This window comes from Vanessa cardui, chromosome 6, assembly GCF_905220365.1.
Source record: "Vanessa cardui chromosome 6, ilVanCard2.1, whole genome shotgun sequence".
NCBI classification, from domain to species: domain Eukaryota; kingdom Metazoa; phylum Arthropoda; class Insecta; order Lepidoptera; family Nymphalidae; genus Vanessa; species Vanessa cardui.
This window is the reverse complement of record NC_061128.1, coordinates 4,896,612-4,918,811: the sequence shown is the minus strand read 5'-3', so window position 1 is coordinate 4,918,811 and position 22,200 is coordinate 4,896,612. Positions and strand designations below refer to the sequence as shown.

The 22,200-nt window shown below is 31.9% G+C and overlaps 5 protein-coding genes across 9 annotated transcripts; 4 read left to right on the top strand and 1 right to left on the bottom strand.

Moving 5' to 3' along the window:
• The first annotated feature begins 256 nt into the window (after positions 1-256).
• On the top strand, positions 257-9,239 carry LOC124530335 (mechanosensory protein 2-like). 5 transcript variants are annotated; one of them, XM_047104471.1, is made up of 8 exons: positions 258-287; positions 895-936; positions 1,266-1,366; positions 1,628-1,783; positions 6,721-6,818; positions 6,904-7,065; positions 8,487-8,652; positions 8,990-9,239. In XM_047104471.1, the coding sequence occupies exons 1-8, from the start codon at positions 281-283 to the stop codon at positions 9,122-9,124; spliced, it is 867 nt and encodes a 288-aa protein (XP_046960427.1). In that variant the 5' UTR covers positions 258-280; the 3' UTR covers positions 9,125-9,239. The 5 variants fall into 5 exon arrangements, with proteins under 5 accessions (XP_046960428.1, XP_046960427.1, XP_046960426.1 ...); XM_047104468.1 differs by lacking the exon at positions 258-287 and adding an exon at positions 301-494; XM_047104469.1 differs by lacking the exon at positions 258-287 and adding an exon at positions 316-816.
• A 151-nt stretch (positions 9,240-9,390) lies between these two features.
• On the top strand, positions 9,391-13,704 carry LOC124530339 (band 7 protein AGAP004871-like). Its single transcript, XM_047104475.1, has 4 exons — positions 9,391-9,925; positions 10,398-10,492; positions 12,178-12,333; positions 12,842-13,704. The coding sequence occupies exons 1-4, from the start codon at positions 9,883-9,885 to the stop codon at positions 12,941-12,943; spliced, it is 396 nt and encodes a 131-aa protein (XP_046960431.1). The 5' UTR covers positions 9,391-9,882; the 3' UTR covers positions 12,944-13,704.
• On the top strand, positions 13,193-15,546 carry LOC124530433 (stomatin-2-like). Its single transcript, XM_047104599.1, has 4 exons — positions 13,193-13,236; positions 13,811-13,996; positions 14,632-14,797; positions 15,324-15,546. Exons 1-4 carry the CDS (start codon positions 13,193-13,195, stop codon positions 15,417-15,419), a joined length of 492 nt encoding a protein of 163 aa, XP_046960555.1. The 3' UTR covers positions 15,420-15,546.
• On the top strand, positions 15,334-17,563 carry LOC124530336 (stomatin-like). The gene is made up of 5 exons (XM_047104473.1): positions 15,334-15,471; positions 16,086-16,177; positions 16,259-16,414; positions 16,486-16,583; positions 17,192-17,563. The coding sequence occupies exons 2-5, from the start codon at positions 16,112-16,114 to the stop codon at positions 17,364-17,366; spliced, it is 495 nt and encodes a 164-aa protein (XP_046960429.1). The 5' UTR covers positions 15,334-15,471; positions 16,086-16,111; the 3' UTR covers positions 17,367-17,563.
• A 1,552-nt stretch (positions 17,564-19,115) lies between these two features.
• LOC124530515 (cuticle protein 19-like) lies at positions 19,116-20,499 on the bottom strand. The gene is made up of 4 exons (XM_047104698.1): positions 20,339-20,499; positions 19,809-20,039; positions 19,547-19,720; positions 19,116-19,318 (listed from the first exon to the last, which is right to left on the bottom strand). Exons 1-4 carry the CDS (start codon positions 20,354-20,356, stop codon positions 19,226-19,228), a joined length of 516 nt encoding a protein of 171 aa, XP_046960654.1. The 5' UTR covers positions 20,357-20,499; the 3' UTR covers positions 19,116-19,225.
• Between the last annotated feature and the right edge of the window lie 1,701 nt (positions 20,500-22,200).

Below are 22,200 nucleotides of genomic sequence, written 5' to 3'. Positions count from 1 at the left end.
TTAAAATAATTGTATTTGAATAATAAGGTATAATTTACAATTTCCATTACAAGACCTAATCAAGAAAAGAAAAGCTGCAATTAATTGTCAGGCCACATAATCGAGCGTTGCGCCAACCATATCTGTTAAATATGATTAACTTTTAAAACACTCTAATATTAATAGTGAAGTTATTATCTAAACATCCTCATATACAATGTATTATGGTAAATGTTCCCAAAGTGCTGTAGCCAACAATACCCTGCACCGCGAGCCACTGTGCGCCCGTTCGTCCATCGACATGGGAAGTGCGTTATTTATTTATTTTTACCGTCAACCTGACTATCCACGTTCAACGTAGTACCAATATAGACACCGGTTAGATCACACTGCAAACACTTAGATTGATTGATTCAGAAATCGTTCAATGCGCGTCAATTTGCGCCTCTAATTCCTCATGGATTTCGGTTGTCATGACAAGGATTCAGGCGAAGTGGAGTGCTACTTCGAAATACGTAAATATCTGTAATCGAAACTTATCCAAAGACATGTTATTATATTAGATTTCGAAACATTCGCATTGTATTTGATATTTTTAGTTGGTATCGTGTTGTTTTTGGGTCGCGTAAACATGCGCTCATCGGACAGTAAGTTAGTCCGAATGTCAGCGCAGTCAGTGTTTGTTGGCCGAATTAAACGTGTTATTAGAAAATTGGTATCATTTAACGAATCTTGTTCATAATGTGTTGATAGCTTAAATTATATATAATCTTGAATAATTCACGATGCATACGGAACTAAGGTCTGTAAGCACTAGACGTGATAACGTACCCAGCCGTAAGTAGAAAATGATAAGCTTAAAAATTAAAATGTTAGCTTGTAATTTAAATTAATTTGTAAATTTGAATATTTTAGATTGTGATACGGGTACGACTTGCGCTATCACGATACAAATGCGTAAGTATTTTAATATCGAAAGGAAATTTCGTGGTTAATCAAACACGAGTAATTGTAATATCGCTTCGTAATCGGTTAAAAGTAATAAGCAAGTTTATGTAAATATCGTTTAAATGCTGCCAAAATAAACCACTTATATGCGATTAACAGCCATTGTAAATATTGCACCTTAGCATTTTATTAAATATATTGAATTATTTAAATCACTATATTTTTTATTAATTAATTAACAGTGTTTTATTCAATATTTTATATATCGAATGCATATTAAAATATTCTTTCCTTATTTTTAATTAAAAAAAATAATAATGTTAAAATTTTCTTTTCAGCAAATCCGCATGCTGTTGGATGCGTTGAAAAATTTGCGACATTCTTTTCATTTCTACTTGTCATTATTACATTTCCGTTTTCGTTATTCGAATGTTTTAAGGTAAATGTCATTTTAATTTATTTTTTCTAGAACAAAATGAAATTATTTTTAAAATGCAACTATAACATAAGAAATATACTTCTCTTTATATTGGTCTCGTGAAATATCAAACATTTGTGTTATTTCCATACACATTGGTGTAACTACGAACTAATTGTCCAATCCTAGTATATGAAACCTTTTTGGAGAACATTCAGAAAATTATACAGATTAACAGTTAATAGATTAAATAATTATTAATAAAACCTTCATACTTCTCAGGTCGTCCAAGAGTTTGAACGAGCAGTGATTTTCCGCCTCGGCCGATTACGTAAAGGTGGCGTGAGAGGGCCTGGACTTTTCTTCATATTACCCTGTGTCGATACTTACAGAAAAGTTGATTTAAGGACAGTGTCATTCGATGTACCACCTCAAGAGGTATGAACCAATTTCAAATCAATTAGTAGTACTCAATGTTTTATTAACTTTTCCTCAGAATTAACGAACAAGGTCTTTTATATACTTACTTTTATTTATTATATTATTTTTTATAAACTAGTCGTACACAGCTCGGTCGCATCTTAGGTTCGATTGTTTGACACATGATGTCAGGCAAAAAAGTTACCCAATGTCCTTCCTTGAACTTCAAGTTTGCTTGATACAAATTTTCATAACATTCAGGTTCAGTGGTTTGGTAGAGAAAGAGCGACAGACAGACAGATAGTGAGAGGTAGAGGCGCGATGGCATAGCGGTTAGAACGCGTGCATCTTAACCGACGATTGCGGGTTCCAACCCAGGCAAGCACCTATGAATATTCATGAGTTTATTTGTGTTTATAATTCTTTTCGTGCTCGGTGGTGAAGACGAACATCGCGAGGAAACCTGCATCTGGCAAATTTCATAGAAATTCTAGCACATGTGTATTCCACCAATACGCGTTGAAACATCGTGGTGGAATATGCTCCAAACCTTCTCCTCAAAGGGAGAGGAGGCCTTTGCCCAGAAGGGGAGAATTTACAGGACGGTGTTGTTGTTGTATATAGAGGTAGACGGGTAAACGAGTCACTTCTTAATACCCTTCCTTATGGTCTCCTTATGGTCCCTTATGGGCCTATGGTCTATACCAATAATTGCTTATCATAAGTAATCCTTGAGAATTTATTTTTATACTGGCTCACTCATCCTAAAAAAAAAACAATTAATTACTTTTACGGCATAGTGTTATAAGTTACTTTGCAAATATTCTTAAATTGTTTTTATTTCGAACACTCGAAAAACAAACTGATTACATCAAACCTATATATTGCTGTATAAACCAGTCTAATTACGAGCAGAACGTACAACTTACGAGCTGATCTCATGGCTAAAAGCGTGTTGACTGTGCGTGGAGTTTTAAGATTTCTTGCAGTTCTTTTCTTGTTGCAGATTTAAAGACCATTTTCCATCAAATTACGTATGTGCTAGTCACCGATTATGATATTTTCATTTGACATTATCGGTGTCTTCTCAAACGATTTTTATTATATATATCACTATGCCCATGATTACCATATTGTAACGGTATTGGCTCCTTAGTTTTAGTGAAAATATACAACCCATCATCTGTCTCAATAAACGAACTATCTAACGCAAAAATGTTTAATAAAATCGAAGTGCTAGTACGAAACGAATGCGTCTGATAGTTATATCAGACGCGATGTTTGTTTAAACACTTCGGTCGCTAAAATAAGCTGCCCTGCGCGGTTTTACTTATGTTAAATATTACGGTTCAACCTCCGTTGGAATTACCTAATCTTCTCTTTAATAATATAGGATGTCCTAACAAAAAAAGCGTTTAAAATTCTCTGGAAGAACCCTCAAAAAACGCATTGAAATATTCTTGATGTATAATAAGTATCTAATTGACATGAATTTAACTACTTCATTCTTTTAAAGATATTTATAATGACGCTAATCCATAACAAAACTACAATATACTAATATTAAAAGTACACGCATACCCGTAAGTTTTCCCTTATTTTCAACCAACTAAAACAAAATAAATCTAATATTTGTAATTAATACGTACAATATGCAATTTGAAACATTTAGGAAGTTCAACAACCTTTAATCCGGGTGACAATAATCGACATCGAAATATTTTTACAAAAAAGAAATCTTTGAATAATTTAAATATTCGTGTTCCTAATAAGCCAATCTCAATTCTCAATACTAAATATACGGCGACGGAGCTTAAGTATAGCTACGATGCATATAACAAAGAACACATGGCTACAAACAAAGACGATTCGGAGTTGGCATTGGTATTGAAAACAGTTAACCCGAATGCCTGCCATTCAGCTGGTTTGCGTCTAATTGATGTTCCTATAAACCATCAATCAAAGTTTTACGATGCACAAACAATTGTGTCTTGTACTGGTTGTCTAAACCGTTCTACCTCATAACCGTTTCATTATTGAGCCAGCTGTTTTACGCGGTATCGCCCACGTTATGTTTCAGCTCACCTATTTAATTATTACGATGAATGATAACATTAATCAAAATTAATTTGTTTTTTTTTTAATATACAAATAGGTTTTTTAATGTGCATTGATTTTTTCAATTAATTATGGATTAAATGTAAACGTGACTTATATTTGAATTACAAAATGAAAATGTGATTAACATATTTTATCTATAGTTATATTAAGTACTGTGCTAAAATTATTATTTTTTATTAAAACTTTTAGCCCAGTATCTGGTATAATTATATTTTAATATTAAATATACATTGGAGTCGAAATGGCCCAGTGGTTAGAACGCGTGCATCTTAACCCATGATTGCGGGTTCATACCCAGGCGAGCACCGCTGATTCATGTGCTTAATTTGTCTTTATAATTCATCTCGTGCTCAGCGGTGAAGGAAAACATCGTGAGGAAATCTGCATGTGACAAATCTCATAGAAATTCTGCCACATGTGTATTCCACCAACCCGCATTGTAACAGTGTGGTGGAATATATTCCAAACCTTCTCCTCAAAGGGAGAGGAGGCCTTTAGCCCAGCAGTGGGAATTTACAGGCTGTTATTGTTGTTGTTGTATACTAATACGATATAATACGATCCCAAATGCTAATCTGCCTCATGTATATGGTACCACTCACTCCACTGCTTCACTGTAGAACATAAATCACTATGTTGATACGATCCAGGCGATAAAACACATACAAATTGGTCACATGTGGTCACCACCGTCAAATATTATGTACTAAATACATAGCTAATATGTCACCAACTTAAAATCAGTTCTATCTAATCTTTAATTACTCTTAGCCGTCAAACTAGAATATAATAAGACCAGGAAGTAAAACCAGAACAAGTATCATCATGTCATCTGTAACTGATGAGAATTGTATACCGAGGTGGGTTTCCATAAAGCCTTTATACCTAAAGTAAGGACAAAGTACCACCAAATATCCTACTATTGGATAACGGACCCTTAAGAAGAAGGTTTGGAGATTATATTCTACATGAAGATTTAATAAATACTAGCGATCCGTCCCGGCTACGCATGGGTGCAATGCTGACACTAAATATACTACAGAATTTCTTACATCGTTCACAGTTTATCATTCGTTAGCAACATTTCTGTGCTACATGTCCTTGTATTACAGACAAAAACTTTTCTCTAATAAAAAAATCGCATCAAACAACAACAACAACAACAATAACAACAGCCTGTAAATTCCCACTGCTGGGCTAAAGGCCTCCTCTCCGTTTGAGGAGAAGGTTTGGAACATTTTCCACCACGCTGTTCCAATGCGGGTTGGTGGAATACAAATGTGGCAGAATTTCTATGAAATTTGTCACATGCAGGTTCCCTCACGATGTTTTCCTTCACCGCTGAGTACGAGAAAGACAAATTAAGCACATGAATCAGCGGTGCTTACTTGGGTTTGAACCCGCAATCATCGGTTAAGATGCACGCGTTCTAACCACTGGGCCATCTCGACTCTCGCATCAAAACTCGTTGTGTAATTTTAAAGATCTAAGCATACATAGGGATAGACAGCGGTGAGCGAGTTTGTTTTATACTACGTAGTAATGTTTACCTTTCCACATGTCAGTGGTCCCAGTCCTCCTATCCACTGAGCTATTGTATCTTCATAAAGTCAAATTTCAAGCTATTTCTTAAAATTATAAAATGTTTGGTTTATTCTAAATTTATTTAAGCTAATTTAAGCTAAAAGTGATATTATAGTCTACACAATAAATGCTTATCGTAACGTTTACTATATTTAGATCTATGTCTAAATAAAAACATTACGATCCGACTAAATTCAACATGTTCTTGATAAAAACAGTCGATACATACATTTATTTTCTTGTATTTATTTTTGCTGCAATTTAAATAGTTTATTTATTTACTTTTTCGACTTACGTTTACTTGTACCTTATTTTTAATCACATAAAGCCTACACATATTATATACATTCCGAACATTTGAATTATAATAACTATAATTAAAATAAATATTTGGGTTATTAACACTTCTCTTTGTTTATTATATTTATATGTTTCTGTTCTCTGACTAATCGTTGTGTTGAACTATTATATTTATATGTTAGGTTTTGTACAGTACTGCGATCGTTGATGATCAAGTTTAATCATACGAATGACTGAATTAAATTTTCTAAATTTGGACGAATTTAGCCTTTATTTTTGTTTGAGCTTTATCTTTGCTTATTTCTATTAGATAATATATGGTATATATCACCAATAAATTAGACAATATTTCATTCTCATTGCTAATGTCGTTGGCAAAGTTCATGAATACTTCATGAACTTTGCCAACGGACTAAGAATGGAGCCTTGGGCTATGCCATTAGTTACGTTAACACCATTACTCAAAGTTGACCTTTTTTATACTTTAACTTACCTATCTCTCAAGAGGTAAAAAAGTAAGGCCATTACAGTATCTATTCCTTTATACTTTTAGTTGCAATTTTATCAAACAATATTTTATACTATTAAGTATAAAAATTAAAACTTTGCTTTTATCTATAAATATGATTGTATGGATTATTTTAAACATAAGAACCTAAGCTCAGATAGTTGAAATAAGACACCTGTGGTACTTTTTTTGAGACTGAATGCAGAATGCTACGTTGAAAATATATGTAAAACTTGTTAATTTTATATGACTCTATTACATTGCCAACTTTGTAGTTAGCTTCTAGCTTCTTGTTAAGCATCGTTAAAGGCCTATATATTGAGACTAATGAATCAAATTTTGAATACTGAGGGATTATATATATGTATATGTATATATAATACACCCAAGTTTTTTTACAAGAATGATCATTAACTGTATTAATAAAAACAAATACTTTCAGGTCCTCACAAGAGATTCAGTTACTGTAGCGGTAGATGCAGTTGTTTACTATAGAATAAAGGAACCATTAAACGCAGTAGTTCGTGTTGCAGATTATAGGTTGGTAATGTTTCTTTGACAGAACCTGGGTCTTATGATTATTTCATAGCAGTACCTGATTTAATTATGTCCATTGATTCCTTAGTGCTTCTACTCGTCTCCTCGCTGCGACAACACTGCGCAATGTACTGGGTATGCGTGACTTAGCCCAGCTGTTATCAGATCGTGAAGCCATAAGTCATATGATGCAAGCCAACTTGGACGTAGCGACTGATCCCTGGGGAGTTGAAGTGGAAAGAGTTGAGATGTAATGTATACAATCACTCTAAGGTTTTTGAGGCATATTTATTTTTTAACAAACTACTATCTATACTTATCGATATACCATTCTTCAACGGAAAATAAAGGCTTTTCCAAGATTACGGATATGTACAGCCTGTTATTTTATATCTATAGAGTAAGACGTCTAGGCGTATGCTGTAATAATTTTAATCTGCAGTTAATTTTACATTCGTGACGACTTCCGTGATCGAGTGTTGTGTACACCGGTTTTCATGGGTACGCCACTCCGAGGTCCCGGGTTCGATTCCCGGCCGAGTCGATGTAGTGTTTTTGGTACCGTCGTTATTTCTGATTTTCCATAACACAAGTGTTTTAGCTACTTACATTGGGCAATAAATACAATCTTTATAAATAATTGAGCTGGTAGATATTAAAACGCTCAGGTAAGTGTATACTCTTGGTCTTTGTATTACATATAAAAAGATGATAAAAACAGAGATGGAACCGAAATATTGTTATTCAATGGTATAATAATGCTTGCTAGTTTTGAGTAAATTTAATCAAGCCGTTCCAAGAAAATTCACGCTGTAAAATCAAAAATCTATTTATTCATTCTTTGCTTACAGCAAAGATGTTCGACTCCCAGTACAACTGTACTGGGAGTCGAACCGAAATATTGTTATGCAATGGTATAATAATGCTTGCTAGTTTTGAGTAAATTTAATCAAGCCGTTCCAAGAAAATTCACGCTGTAAAATCAAAAATCTATTTATTCATTCTTTGCTTACAGCAAAGATGTTCGACTCCCAGTACAACTGTACTGGGAGTCGAACCGAAATATTGTTATGCAATGGTATAATAATGCTTGCTAGTTTTGAGTAAATTTAATCAAGCCGTTCCAAGAAAATTCACGCTGTAAAATCAAAAATCTATTTATTCATTCTTTGCTTACAGCAAAGATGTTCGACTCCCAGTACAACTGTACTGGGAGTCGAACCGAAATATTGTTATGCAATGGTATAATAATGCTTGCTAGTTTTGAGTAAATTTAATCAAGCCGTTCCAAGAAAATTCACGCTGTAAAATCAAAAATCTATTTATTCATTCTTTGCTTACAGCAAAGATGTTCGACTCCCAGTACAACTGTACTGGGAGTCGAACCGAAATATTGTTATGCAATGGTATAATAATGCTTGCTAGTTTTGAGTAAATTTAATCAAGCCGTTCCAAGAAAATTCACGCTGTAAAATCAAAAATCTATTTATTCATTCTTTGCTTACAGCAAAGATGTTCGACTCCCAGTACAACTGTACTGGGAGTCGAACCGAAATATTGTTATGCAATGGTATAATAATGCTTGCTAGTTTTGAGTAAATTTAATCAAGCCGTTCCAAGAAAATTCACGCTGTAAAATCAAAAATCTATTTATTCATTCTTTGCTTACAGCAAAGATGTTCGACTCCCAGTACAGTTGCAAAGAGCAATGGCAGCTGAAGCAGAAGCTGACAGAGAAGCCAGAGCTAAAATAATTGCGGCTGAGGGCGAAATTAAAGCCTCCAAGGCTCTAAGAGAAGCATCCCTAGTTATGATAGACAACCCTACTGCTCTTCAAGTAAGCAACAACATTTGAAGTAGCTATAATAATGAATACGTGTCAGGCATATTATCATCCCAGAAATGAGTTCATATTTACATTTCATTTTTTAAAATAAATAATTTACTTCTACTCTTTGAAAAAAAAATGTACACTTTTTTTCTTCACTTTTTACTTTTTTTTATTGAGATGTTGTTTTGTTTTTATTTAGGAAAAGAGGTCATAATCCATTCGATTTATTCGTTACCGATATATGAGGTACATATCTGCGTAATTGTAAATAGTTGAAAATTGTAATTTTTAGATCTTCGGATCTGTTCGTCCAATTATTAAAGTATATCATAATTTGTTGCAGTTAAGATACCTACAATCTCTCAACACAATATCGGCTGAGAAGAGCTCAACAATTATCTTTCCGTTCCCGATGGATTTCCTCAAGTGTTTCTTAAGCGGCTCAGGGCCCAGCGTACCCCCTCCTTTACCAGTATAAAGATATAATTTATATCGCTATCGCGTTCACCATTATTTATTTAAAAAATATCTACTTCATTTCAAAGACGCAAGTACTATAAACTTAGTTGTTATTAAATTAGACTTAATTTAATTATCTTTTATTTATTAACCAACACATAAATAGTTTCACAATACTTTATCAGTATGAAGTATTCATTTGTATTACAACTGAATTATATTTAACAATCGATTCAAACTTCCGGTAACAATGATAACGTTATGGAGGAAAATGTACATGATATAAACGAATAAAATAATTTAGAAATACATTTTAAATTTGATATAAAATATTTTAAAAATAATAATTACAATTGAATTCATAACAAAAATGCAATTAGTCCGATCAAAAGTAATAGATAATTATGTACTGTTATTTGTCATGTAAGTAAAAAAATATATACAAATTCAAATCATGAACGAAGCTTGATGAATATACAAAAAAATAAGCAATACGTAAGTTAGTTATATGGAAGATGATTCCCAAAAGCATGTAATAGCTGGCCACAACGTTAGCTTTTTCTCTGCCTCACTTTATCATCTATATTTCAGCTTTGACATAATTCCTTATCTTCTATCAAAGCATATGTCTAATGTCATTAATTTCTTGAATCAGTTTTTAATCATTTTGTAATTGTAATATTAACAATAGCTTATTATTTGTCAAATCACAAATAAATTATATAAAATTAAAACCTATATTCTTCATGTATATTATTTTTTAAGACATATATCATAATGGAAGATGGATTGAAAATTGAAACAACGGAATCCTACAACGGTAAATAAAATTATTTTCAACTAGCAGTCGCCCGTGGCTTCGCTTGCGTTTTAGGGGTATCATGTGTCAGGCAAAAAAGTAGCCTATGTCCATCCTTGGAGAGAGAAAGAACGACAGATAAACAGACATTTATAATATTAGTTTAAATATCAACAGCTGTGAGATTTGTTTTATTCTATATATAATAATGTTTCGTAAATAAGAAGCCCAATTTCAACGTAATTTTAGGGGCTACAACGATTATATAAGTAAAATATATCATAACGCATCAATTAGTATCATTATACTGGAATCTGAGCATCTTAAGTCCGTATATGTTGGCACATGTTGTTGTATATGTTTACATATAACCACATGTCTAAATCAGACATCATCATCATCAATCATTTCGGAGACGAAAACAGTTATGCGCCATAGCCGGTAAGCTACTATCAGTCTGATTCTTTTTCAATTTTTTTTTTTTTTTTTACAGAAATCAAACAGGAATCTTTGAAAGAGAAAATAATACGTTTTATCACAATATTAATAATAATTCTGTTCCCATTCTCTTTACTACTTTGCTTTCGGGTAAGATATCACAAACTTTATTTTTTGCTTATAATTCAACCAATAGCAATAATGATTATAATACCTCCCTAGTAAACTAGTAAAAGTAAAAGTCTGTAAATTTCCCACTGCTGGGATAAGGCCTCCTCTTTCATTAAGTAGAGAGTTTGGAACATATTCCAATGCGGATTGGTGGAATGCACACGTGGCAGAATTTCGATGAAATTAGACACATGCAGGTTTCCTCACGATGTTTTCCTTCACCACCGAGCACGAGATGAATTATTATAAATACAAATTAAGTTTTTTTGTTTAATTTCTATTTTATGTCGGTCTTCAGGTGTTATGCATAAAAAATAGTCTATGTCTTCTTTTATAGTTTAAGATTGCTTAGTACCAAATTTCATTCGTTTCAATTCAGCGAAAGCGTTGATTGTGTGTTAACCGTGAAAGTACAACAGACAAACAAACAGAATTTAAAAATAATTAATATAATAGGTTTACTTTCATTGAGTCTTGCATTACAGCCTGTATAAGTTTAAAATTTACAAGAAAGTAAAAATGAACTAGTAACCATTGCATTTGCTGGTTAATATAATATATTCAATTCAATTCTTAGTTTAAGAGCTTTTAGTTGTGCCGACAGGGCACAGATTACTTCGCCAATGTCACGTAGCATGGAGAAGACGAATGAGATTAATCGGTACGGTTGAGATAATTAACACAATTGAATTTAAAAGCCAAGAATAGTAGTAGTAATTTCCTTTTTAATCCTTAACCTGGAACAACACGATATAATATGTTATTTCATTTGTTCTGGCCTTCTTTGCATTGCAAGGTTCCGGAAACTCATTCTCTCTCTTAGAATAATCTTCCGTATTTTTTGTTACTCAAAGTCAAATAAATGGTACTGTCGTTTCCCTCTCCATATCATGATCATGAGTCATCCTCTTCTAACCTTCGATGGACGAGAATCGCACTCCGTTTCTTATCCATTTTGTTTGCTTATTTTAATTATAATTAGAATAATACTTGACTTTTATGGCTGTACTTGTATTGGTATAGAGTACATCGATCTTACAGACCAATACGTGGGTATAGGAAGGTTAAATATTAAACAAAATATTGAAAACCGTACTGCAATACAACAAAATGGCTTTTGAACAATTAATACATTATTACGTCTCAAATGAATACACAAAATGAAATTAAAAGTTTGTATGTATATGTTATTTGTACGTAATTTTATACACGCATTTGAATAAAAAAAATGTTATTGTAGTCTAAGTTACTCCTTATTATATTAGTTATCTGCCAGTTAATGTTAAAGTCCCGTCTAAATCGGTCCAGCCGTTTCTGAAATTAGCCGGAACAAACAGACAAAAATTGTAAAAAAATGTTATTTTGACATTTAGTAAAAAAGGTCACCTTTAATATTACAAACAGACACTCCAATATTATTATATGTATAGATGTACCTTGTATTATTACATCAATTAAATTTATAAGTCTTGCTTAACTAGGTATTTATTAATTATAACAAAGTTCTACAGCGTAGACTCTTCTCATACAAAATCAAAGACAATAAGGACAGATAATTTTACCAATTTGTAACTATTTACATATATTAAATCGTAATCATTGCAACTGCGACATAAATTGTTACTAAACTTGAATTGTATACATTGGGATGAAATTTCTAATAGGTTGTGAAACAGTATAAAAGAGCAGTAATATTGCGCTTCGGACGAGTAAGAAGTGTCTCTCCCGCCGGACCCGGCATCATTTGGATAATTCCGTGTACTGATGCAGTTGTAATAATTGATCTTCGAACTCAATCATTTAATGTGCTGCCCCAAGAGGTATTTATAGCATAACGTATTCATTTTAGTATCTCTTAAATGTATAATAGGTAGGCGAACTGGCAAACGGTCTGTCGATAAGTGATCATCACAATTAGACATCGGTACTGTTAAAAAAAATCACCATTTCTTATATTCTAGTGGCACGAACCTTGGATACTATTAAGCTATATCTCTTGTGCCTGTAATGACACTGGCACACTCAACTTTAAAAAGTTTTTTTTTTTTAATTTGAATATAGAACACCATATAACCAATATAAAACAAGCCAGTCCTTATCCCATTTTTGGACGAAAGTATGTTTTCTTCTTGAAGAGAAGATTTTTAACGGTCACGAAGCTAAAAAAAGTTTGACTTGGAAGATAACACGTGTGGCATAATTAATTCCAGCATTAATCCATTCTCCTTACCCCAAGCACCGGCCGCAAATAAAACCCATGCGTGTTTCTTACTATTGAGTCATCTCGACATTATCGTACGTGCTATAATAAAATATTTAAAATTTCAGATTCTTACAAAAGATTTGGTAACCGTAACAGTAGATGCTGTTGTTTATTTTCACGTTTTGAAACCGTTGAACTGCTTGTTAAACGTGCAGTCTCACAAGTAAATGTAACATTAATTTATTTGCTATAAGAAATTACGATATTAAAAATTAAACTATTTATCTATAACTGTCCCGCCACAGGTTTATTATCAAATGACGACCGTAAAAAAGATAAAATAAAAATTAAAAGCATTCTGCTCTAAACTAGTTGTTAGATATATTTGTATGGGCTATATTATTAAATACAAATTTAAAGAATTTCAATCTTGATTGCTTGGTTTTCATTTGTTTTTTTCTTTCACCGAGCACGATATGCCTTCAAACAGAGATCCTCCTCCGCCTCTGAACGTGATAAGGTCAAAACTGCTGGACGGATTTTTATACCGTTTTCGCCCATACTTTTTGGGTAAATCGACTGATGTTTGACGATAATGTTGATTTGGGACGATTATTTTGGGAAAAATCATGCTGACTGATATTATATTTATGCATAAAGAAATATGCTACTTGATTGTAGGCAGAGTAGGTATACAGAGTCCAAGCCCATCTGGGTTGGTAAAAACTATTTATCGTATATTGTACCGTCAAATATAACAATATGGAGTATCATTATATTCCAAACCAAAAATCTTAGTTCCCAATGGTGGCGCATTGGTGATATGAAAAATGATTACTATTACTTGCGTTATCCATCTGTGTAGGCATAGACTGGTTGTCATGCACCAGTCGTTGGCCCATTAGCCACGTGGCTATATCGCAGAAAAAGTAAACGTTATTCTATCGACGCCAAGCCTAGTAAAGTAATTATTGAATTATAAATAACACACCCAACAGGCACCTTAGTAGTGCTTGCTCGGATTTGATTAAGTTACTATTTCATAGGATTAGTAAACAGTAAATATTACAGATCATTGTGGTTTTTTAATGCAGTTTAATATCCAATTATAATTACAGACATGCAACTGAATTATTGGCCGTGACAATTTTAAGAAATATTTTGGGTCAATATACGTTGACAGATCTGTTGACAAACCGTGAATCAATCAGTCAAGCGGTTCGTAAAGAAATAGATAATGGAACAGTAGAGTGGGGCGTCGAAGTGGAACGAGTAGAAATGTAATAATTTCACAGCCTTAATAGTTTTACTTAACCTTGATTTCATACTGTAATCAAAATTAAATATTAGTATTAACTAATGTTTAACTAATGTCGAAATTTGATATTTATACAAATCTGGCCAAACGGCTAGATTTATAAAAAGCAACTTTACCCATGTCACTTCCTAATTTTTTTAAAAAAGTCGCCTGTTTCCTTCCCCCGCCATCCTAATTATTTTTGAACCAAATTTCACCTTAATTAGATAACAAACAACAAAGTATACGTTTGATGAAAACATTATCAAAAATGCAAGTCATCCATGATATTTAAAAAGAAATTATTGATGAAGCGCATCAATAGCTCTCCAACAAAAAGAAGAGATAATCGATTGATAAATAGAAGGAAAAAAGATACTGATCCTTTTCGCCTTATTAGTTTCATCCCGACAATTAATTAATTTAAAAGTATTAGAACCACTTATACAATATCACTTATATGATCATATCTTATCATATTTAAATTCGAAATTACTTATGTATTACATTTACATAGTATTTCCCAAATAATCTCTAAAAAAGTGTAGGAATGAAAAATATTCTATTTTAAATATCCATATAATTTGTATGTTTATATGTACCGAATCGTCGATACAGAAAAGATGTAATCTTACCATACGAATTGCAAAAAGCATTGGCTGCGGAAGCCGAGGGCACGCGTATCGCTAAAGCAAAAATCATAGAAGCTGAAGGTGAAATAAAAGCAGCAGAAAACCTTAGAGATGCCTCGAAGATTATTATGCAAAAGCCTCAAACTATACTTGTATGGAAATTTTATTACATGTAGCTTGTGGTAGATAATAACCCTATTTTGTCATCTAGGTTGATTTCTACTAATTAGATGAAATGAGACACCATCACAACTTTATATATTTATAGTGGGAATAAGCTTTTATATTTTGTATCACGGATATATGACAATGCATGAGATGTATAAAATCGTGTTTAACATATTTTATTTCTAAATGATTCTTTGGTTAAGTCCAAAAATAAAATACAATGAAGTGTACAAAAATATATTTAAATAAATTTGACTTAAAATTAGAGTAAGTTTTAGATTTATACGTAACATCTACTGGCTGGCGATAAAATAAAGACAATTCATCAGATATATCACACCACTGTGATTGGTTGAATATTGTAGCCTATCGCCTATTGTGTTTTGGTTGGTGTGCTATTCCTTATTTCATGTTCCTTATTCCTTATTTTTTTTGATTATGTAATGGGCTTCATAGGTGTTAAGTTTATGTAAATTATGTTTACGATCTAATAGTATTGATACTTTTCAGTTAAGATATTTGCAATCGCTCAACTATATCGCCTCACAGCAGAAAACGACAATACTTTTTCCTTTTCCTATCGACATTCCTGATCATCAAAAGTAAATAAAATATTAAAAAATATTTGTTGGATTTTTGGCACGAACATAAAAGATCGGTAACTTAAATCCTCTTTAATAGTAGTTTTAATAAATTATAAATATGACGTCATATTCTAAGACAGTTTGCTGTCGTTGTCAATTTAATTGTATCTAAGAACATCAGCTCTAAGTGAACAAATATTATTGTATTACATAAAAGTACATAATATAGTTCAACTCAAAATATAAAATTGAAAAAAGACATGAAAAAGAAAGACAAAGCTAGAAAAACCGATCATTTTAATCAATCGCCGTCCCCATCACACAGCGTCTCTCCTAACTTCGACGATCATATAGTTTCAAACGATGGTGTACCAAAACGGATCCCACGAATGCAAGAAGCCCAAGGTCATTAGTTTATAACTGAACTTTAAATCATAATTCTTTCCGTCTTTGCGACACACACGACACACAAAGGACTTTATTTAATAATAGGATGATATTAGGTATATAATATTCATCAAACGTGTAAGATATATACAACGTATATTTTATGTAAAACAAAAATCTAAGCAATATTTTTATTTTTACAGAACGGACATCATACTATAAATTAATTTCACATTTAAAATTTAAGTAATTTTATATAATATTCATTGCATTTATTTTACAAATAATTACGTGTTTTCAGAAGATGACAAGCTCATTGAAAAAGTTATGATTCTAATATCAATTATTTTGGTAATACTGTTTTTCCCTCTATCTCTCTTCTGTATTTTTGTGGTTGGTTTATTACTAATTTATAATTGAGTAAACTTTATTGAAGTTAATAAAACGTTACTAACAAATTAAATCGTTTTCCAGGTTGTCCGTCAATTTGAAAGAGCAATAATTTTGCGCAATGGCAAAGTACATAAAAATCGCTCATATGGTCCAGGCCTTATCTTCTATTTACCTTGTGTTGATACTGTCAAATTCATAGATTTGCGAACATTTGTTTATGCTGTTCCACCGCAAGAAGTGATTTGTTTCTTCTTATATTAATTTTTCTGAAATTTTATTCTGTAATTAAATTTCTTTTTTACTTCCAGGCCCTTACTAAGGATTCCCTAACTGTATCCGTGGACGCCGTTGTATTTTACAAAATAATAGATCCCGTTCTAGCTGTTTTAAGTGTAACCGATTACAAGTAAATCAGTTTTTACAATGTTTTGGTTATATAGACTTCCATGTAGAATTACACTGGGAATGCAACCTTTTTTAAAGTTTTAATGCATTACTTAGTGTTTTAAGTGTTAAGCCGTGTTTAAAGTATGTACTAATATATCGCACTCTCAAAAGTAAAGGAAAAAATCGTGACGTAACCTAAAAACGTTGAACATGTATATCGCCTAATTAACACAAATACAGCAAAGAAATTACGCTGGGTATAATATACCAAGAAGGTTTTATTTTACAAAAATGGTATATTAACAGATTCATTATTTTGTTTTATTATACAATATAAAATTATAGACACCATCAGTTATATTATAAACCGATAGTGTAACATGACGAAAACATGTGATCGGAGCATTTAAACTGGAAAAATACGTTAGTTTTGTTTTAGATCAGGTTAAATAAGTATATTACTATTATTTTATGTTGAAACTGGCACGTTATATTGTTAATTTAATGAACAAAATATTTTGTTACTTTTGAATGTCATTATCTCGTCAGACTCTTTTTCATACAGTTGATGAAATACTCTTTTGCACATTTGGCCTAAATAATTCTAAAAAGGTAATTCAAATTTAGACTGTCAACCCACTACCTAGCTGCAACTACACTTCGTAATGCACTTGGAACAAGAAAGTTATCTGAAGTGTTGGCAAACAGACCAGCCGTGAGTCACCAAGTGTTTGAACTCATGAAAAATATGATCAGAGACTGGGGAATCCAGGTCGTCAGAGTTGAAATGTACTTTGTATAATAACTTACAGTTTAGACACATTATAATTCATAAGTACCAGTAGTAATTGCTTAAATACTTAAGTAAATTGCCTTTCCCTTCATAACTAAAATAACAAACGTAGCCTTAGAATAAAAATTTAATAAAACAAGCATACTTACATAACACACTTAAAATAGAATATTCGTGGCCCTAAAAATAATATATGTTTGTTTTAAATTTTTATATATAGTTTATATAGTTCTAAAATGTATGTTTCACATTTTCGTATTTCATAAAGAACAGGTCTTACTTGCACAATCCATAATTATTATATTTTGTGCAAATTCGCCTGGGTAGTAGGTATCACTTAACAAGCAAATACAGGCCTAAGGGATATAAAATCTTAGTTGTTAAGAATGGCGGCACATCAGCTATTTAAATAATGGTTGATATTTCTTACGGCAACATCCCTTAACACCAGGTCGCATATTCAACGTCCACCTACCTTAAAAAAATCATAATGTAGCAAGTAACTAATGCTTTTCAAAGAAAGTTTAATAATTCAGTAAAGACATTCGTCTGCCCATTCAATTGCAAAAAGCGATGGCGGTAGAAGCTGAATCGACGAGATTGGCAAATGCTAAAATAATTGTTGCAAAGGCCGAAATCGAATCGACGAAGAACCTTGAACTAGCTACGGGTATTCTAATGGACAATCCGATATGCATGCAGGTTTGTGTAACAAAAAAGTAAACTATTATTACAAACAACGACGGTTATTGATGTATTGTCTTAGAAGAGAGGCAGGGAATATATTGATAAATAAAAAAACAACGATAGATTCGATCAAACATGAAAAGGTTACGTTTTATTACTCTTCACGTATGGTCCATTATAAAGGTTTGAGAATGTTTAGTTTCCCAAAGAACTACACTCAGACACATTAAATTTAATCAGACTAATTTTCACCTGCGGCTTTGCTCGATTCTTAAGAAAATATGTGGATAATATGTATTCGTTAATAATGCTGATCAACTGATTTGATCATGATGATTGATGATGATATAAACAAGCATAATGTTAGTACATTTATACATAATTGTATACATTAAATTTGATATTAGTAAAAACAAGGTTGAATACACCAAATGATAGTGGTAAAAATGTGATCATTATTTTCAATATTAGAAAAGTCTGCACTTAGGAAACCAAAAAATAATGAACCAACTCTACCAATCAACGTATTGGAGCATCTTGGTGGAATAACTTACAGGACCTTTTCTCAAGTGGGCATAAGACCTTTGCCCAATAATGGCATGTAATAATGACAAATATAACGAAATTATTTTTAGAAACAATGTATTATTTTATTTTACTAAAATCAGTTTTTATATCATGTCTTGCTAATGCACGACGATTAAATATAACTAAAAGTTGTTCGTAATGTTAGTTATCATAAAAACTAAATTATAATTATAATTTAAAATAATAATTGTTGATAATTAAAATAGGAAATTTAATAGGCGTGTATTATAGTTTCGTATTTAAATAATAACCAGAATCCTTCCGTTTCGTTTGAAAATCTTGACTTGTAAATTAGAATAATTGGAAGTTTCCTGCGTTTTCTTCATTTTCATTGTAATTTCAGCTCAGATATTTGCAGTCACTGAACACTATTGCCGGCGAGAAAACACACACGATTGTTTTTCCTTTCTCCGTGGACACTTTTAAGAAGATATTTAATAAATGACGTACATGCTTTATGAAATTAAATAAAAATAAATTCAGTATATTTATATAATATTGTTTTTATTTAGCCAACATTTACAGCAAAATAAATATTAAAACAAAATCTAGTGCTACTCTAACGAATTGTAATTATTATACAGTTTAAATGACTAATATTCTCCTGAGTCGTCTTCGTTTTGATGCTGTTGAGTATAATGAGCTGGTGCGTTCGGTTGACCACCGGGCTTCTTATGTACAACGGCCTACAAAGAAACATGAATATACATAAACATAACCAAAAAGATTTTTTCAATCACGAGAAAACATGAAGGTCATAACTAAAAGTTTAAAGTATTTCATATTCATATAGTCTTTTTATAATGAAATAGACACATTAACCAGAAGCAGCTTAATAAATTTATATATATAATAAATTTATGTATACACGGTATATTCTCCTTAATTTATGTATCTCTGTAATTCAAATATACCTGGAAACCATTCTTAGGGTCGGCAGTATATCGTACGAGACGAATAGAACCATCAGGCTCAACCAGAGAGTATTCGCCATGTACGACATCTCCGTCGCGATATTCCTTGTGGTCTTGTTGATTTCCACTGTGAGGATCTTGAACTCCGTAAGCGAAGTGATAATCGGGTTTAGCCTGTTACATAATAATCAATTAAAACACATGCACATAATGTTTATTTTTTTATATGATTCTAAATATTAATGTATGAAAAGATACTTACTTTATAGTCAACTGTTTTCAAACGGTCATATTTAGCCGTTTCGGGATTAATTTTTCCAGCTTTGTGGTCATATCCGTAATCCGCATGTTGTTGGGCAGGAACACCGTGTGCTGGGGCGACTTGAACCTCGGTTATCTTTCCACTGACTGGACCGCTAAAACGATTATATGAGAAACCCCCTGGAGCATGACTCGAAGAAGCAACTGTTGATACTAATACCAACGTGAACGTCTGAAAAAAAAAATGATTCAAATTAAAAAAAAATTGCAATTTATTTTTATTCTGTTTAGCAAATAAGAGATTATGTATAGAGTTCATTGATGCTGACATTAACACCAAGAGAAAACACTGATATTCATGGTCATTTGGCTCGAGGTATTTCTCAAAAAATGGCAATGAAAATTTAAAATTAATATTTTTTTGCCTATTATATTTAAAATAGATGCATTCAATTAATTCAAACATTACTAAAATAAATATTATATCTACTGAGTTATATAGATTCCAATAATGAATATTTCATGTATTACCTTAAATATGAATGACATTTTGTTTGTGAATTACCGCTGTTAGGATTGTCTGCACCGTTGCCTGCGGGACTGGTGCCTTCTCAACCGATATTGTGGTTTTATACCCAGAGCGTTATTTAAGAAAGTAAGGGTAATCACGAACTTATTTTGTCGGTTGCGGCAAACTATGAATCAATATTTTTCAATATTTAGCTGAAGGTAGGCCGTTTGATTACAATAAACACCTTATTGCGTATAGAAGCATTTTGAATAGGCTTATTTTCGTCATTCCTTCGACCACATGAAATTTAATACAGATTTACTTACAGATTTTATTTTTATGTTTAATGTTTACATTATAATTTTTTAAAGGACAGAGTATGTAATAATCCTTCGTAATGAACGATCTATAAATATGTACATACATATTACACGTGAACCTTGTGAAACCTAAGTTCTTAAATTTTAAGGTTGATTTAACAAGTTACACTTTAGTACATTATTTTTATGAAGAAAAACTTCTGTATTAATTTTTCTCTATTAGCTATATTGCCATTTTTTTTTCTTACGATTTTATATAATTATGTATGTATCAATTGCAAACTGGTATGTGGGTTAACTGATGTTGAATGTCATCAATGCTCTGAGACATTAATCGCTGCACGAAGTATATACAAAAAATAACTCTCCTTTCAGGGACCTCTTTGTGAGGATAATGATTAGGATAGAATCCCGCATTTTACCCTGTCAAACATGCTGTGTGTGCTGTGGTCCACTATAGAGTTACTCGAATTCTCTTAGTACTTTATTAAGCCAATATTACAAAATGTTATTTTTAGTTAATTTTGTGAGAATTTTAAAGAACGACCTTTAGTATGAATTCGTTCATGTTCGAATACGAATTTCCACCAACGTCTTTTCTGGTCATTTTATTTCGGAAAGCCTAGAAAATGGGCATGTTTTTGAAATAATCTGCACACCAAGTTCGATTATGAATGTTTTTGTGCTTAAGGCAGTTTTGAAAAATCAAAAAAATATTGAAATAATTTCGTTTTTAGCCTCGCATTTTTAAATTTGAACAAATAATGATTATTAAAATATTGAAAAATATCCAGTGTTTAATAGATTTTATAAAACGGAAGAAAAACATGATTTTAATTGATACTTTTTTTAAAATAAATTTTTGAAGTTGCGCTTTTGACAAATTTTGAAAAAAGCTAAAAAACGTGATAAGTGATAACTCAATAATGGTTATAGTTTACACCACACATATGGGGGTTAAAATTATTGCAAATAGTCACCTCTATCACCTCCTAACGAGAATACGTCGAATTACCAATAACCCTGTATATAACACCCACCCAGGCTCAGCACAGTAGGAAATATGTATTAAGAAAGTCCATTTGTAGATATATTTTTTTAATTGGATTTTATTTCTACACGAGTAACAAATTTCAAATAAAATTATAAATTTATTATTAATCATTATCGTTTCTCACTACAAATATATGAAAGTAATATTTAATAAATTAACAATGAATACAAACTGCAAGAAAAGTGGAGGGAGGCCCAATTTTATACCAACGCCTAGCATCGATATCTTGTGTATGTTATTATACACTGTAATAATACTGGCTCAGTCATCCTTCAAACCAGAACATAAAAATACAGCTGGCCTTTTTTCTTTTTTTTTATGGAAAGTTCCACCGCCCATGGACACCAACAATAACAGAAAAGTAGCAGATGCGTTATCGGCCTTTATAAAATGATAAGACTTTTTCCCTGAAGGTGCTCAAATCGTATTGGTTCCTAAAAACCCTTTGCAAAAGCTGGTCCCACAGAGTGGTTGTGCGATTTATACAATGGCTTAATATTATCACACT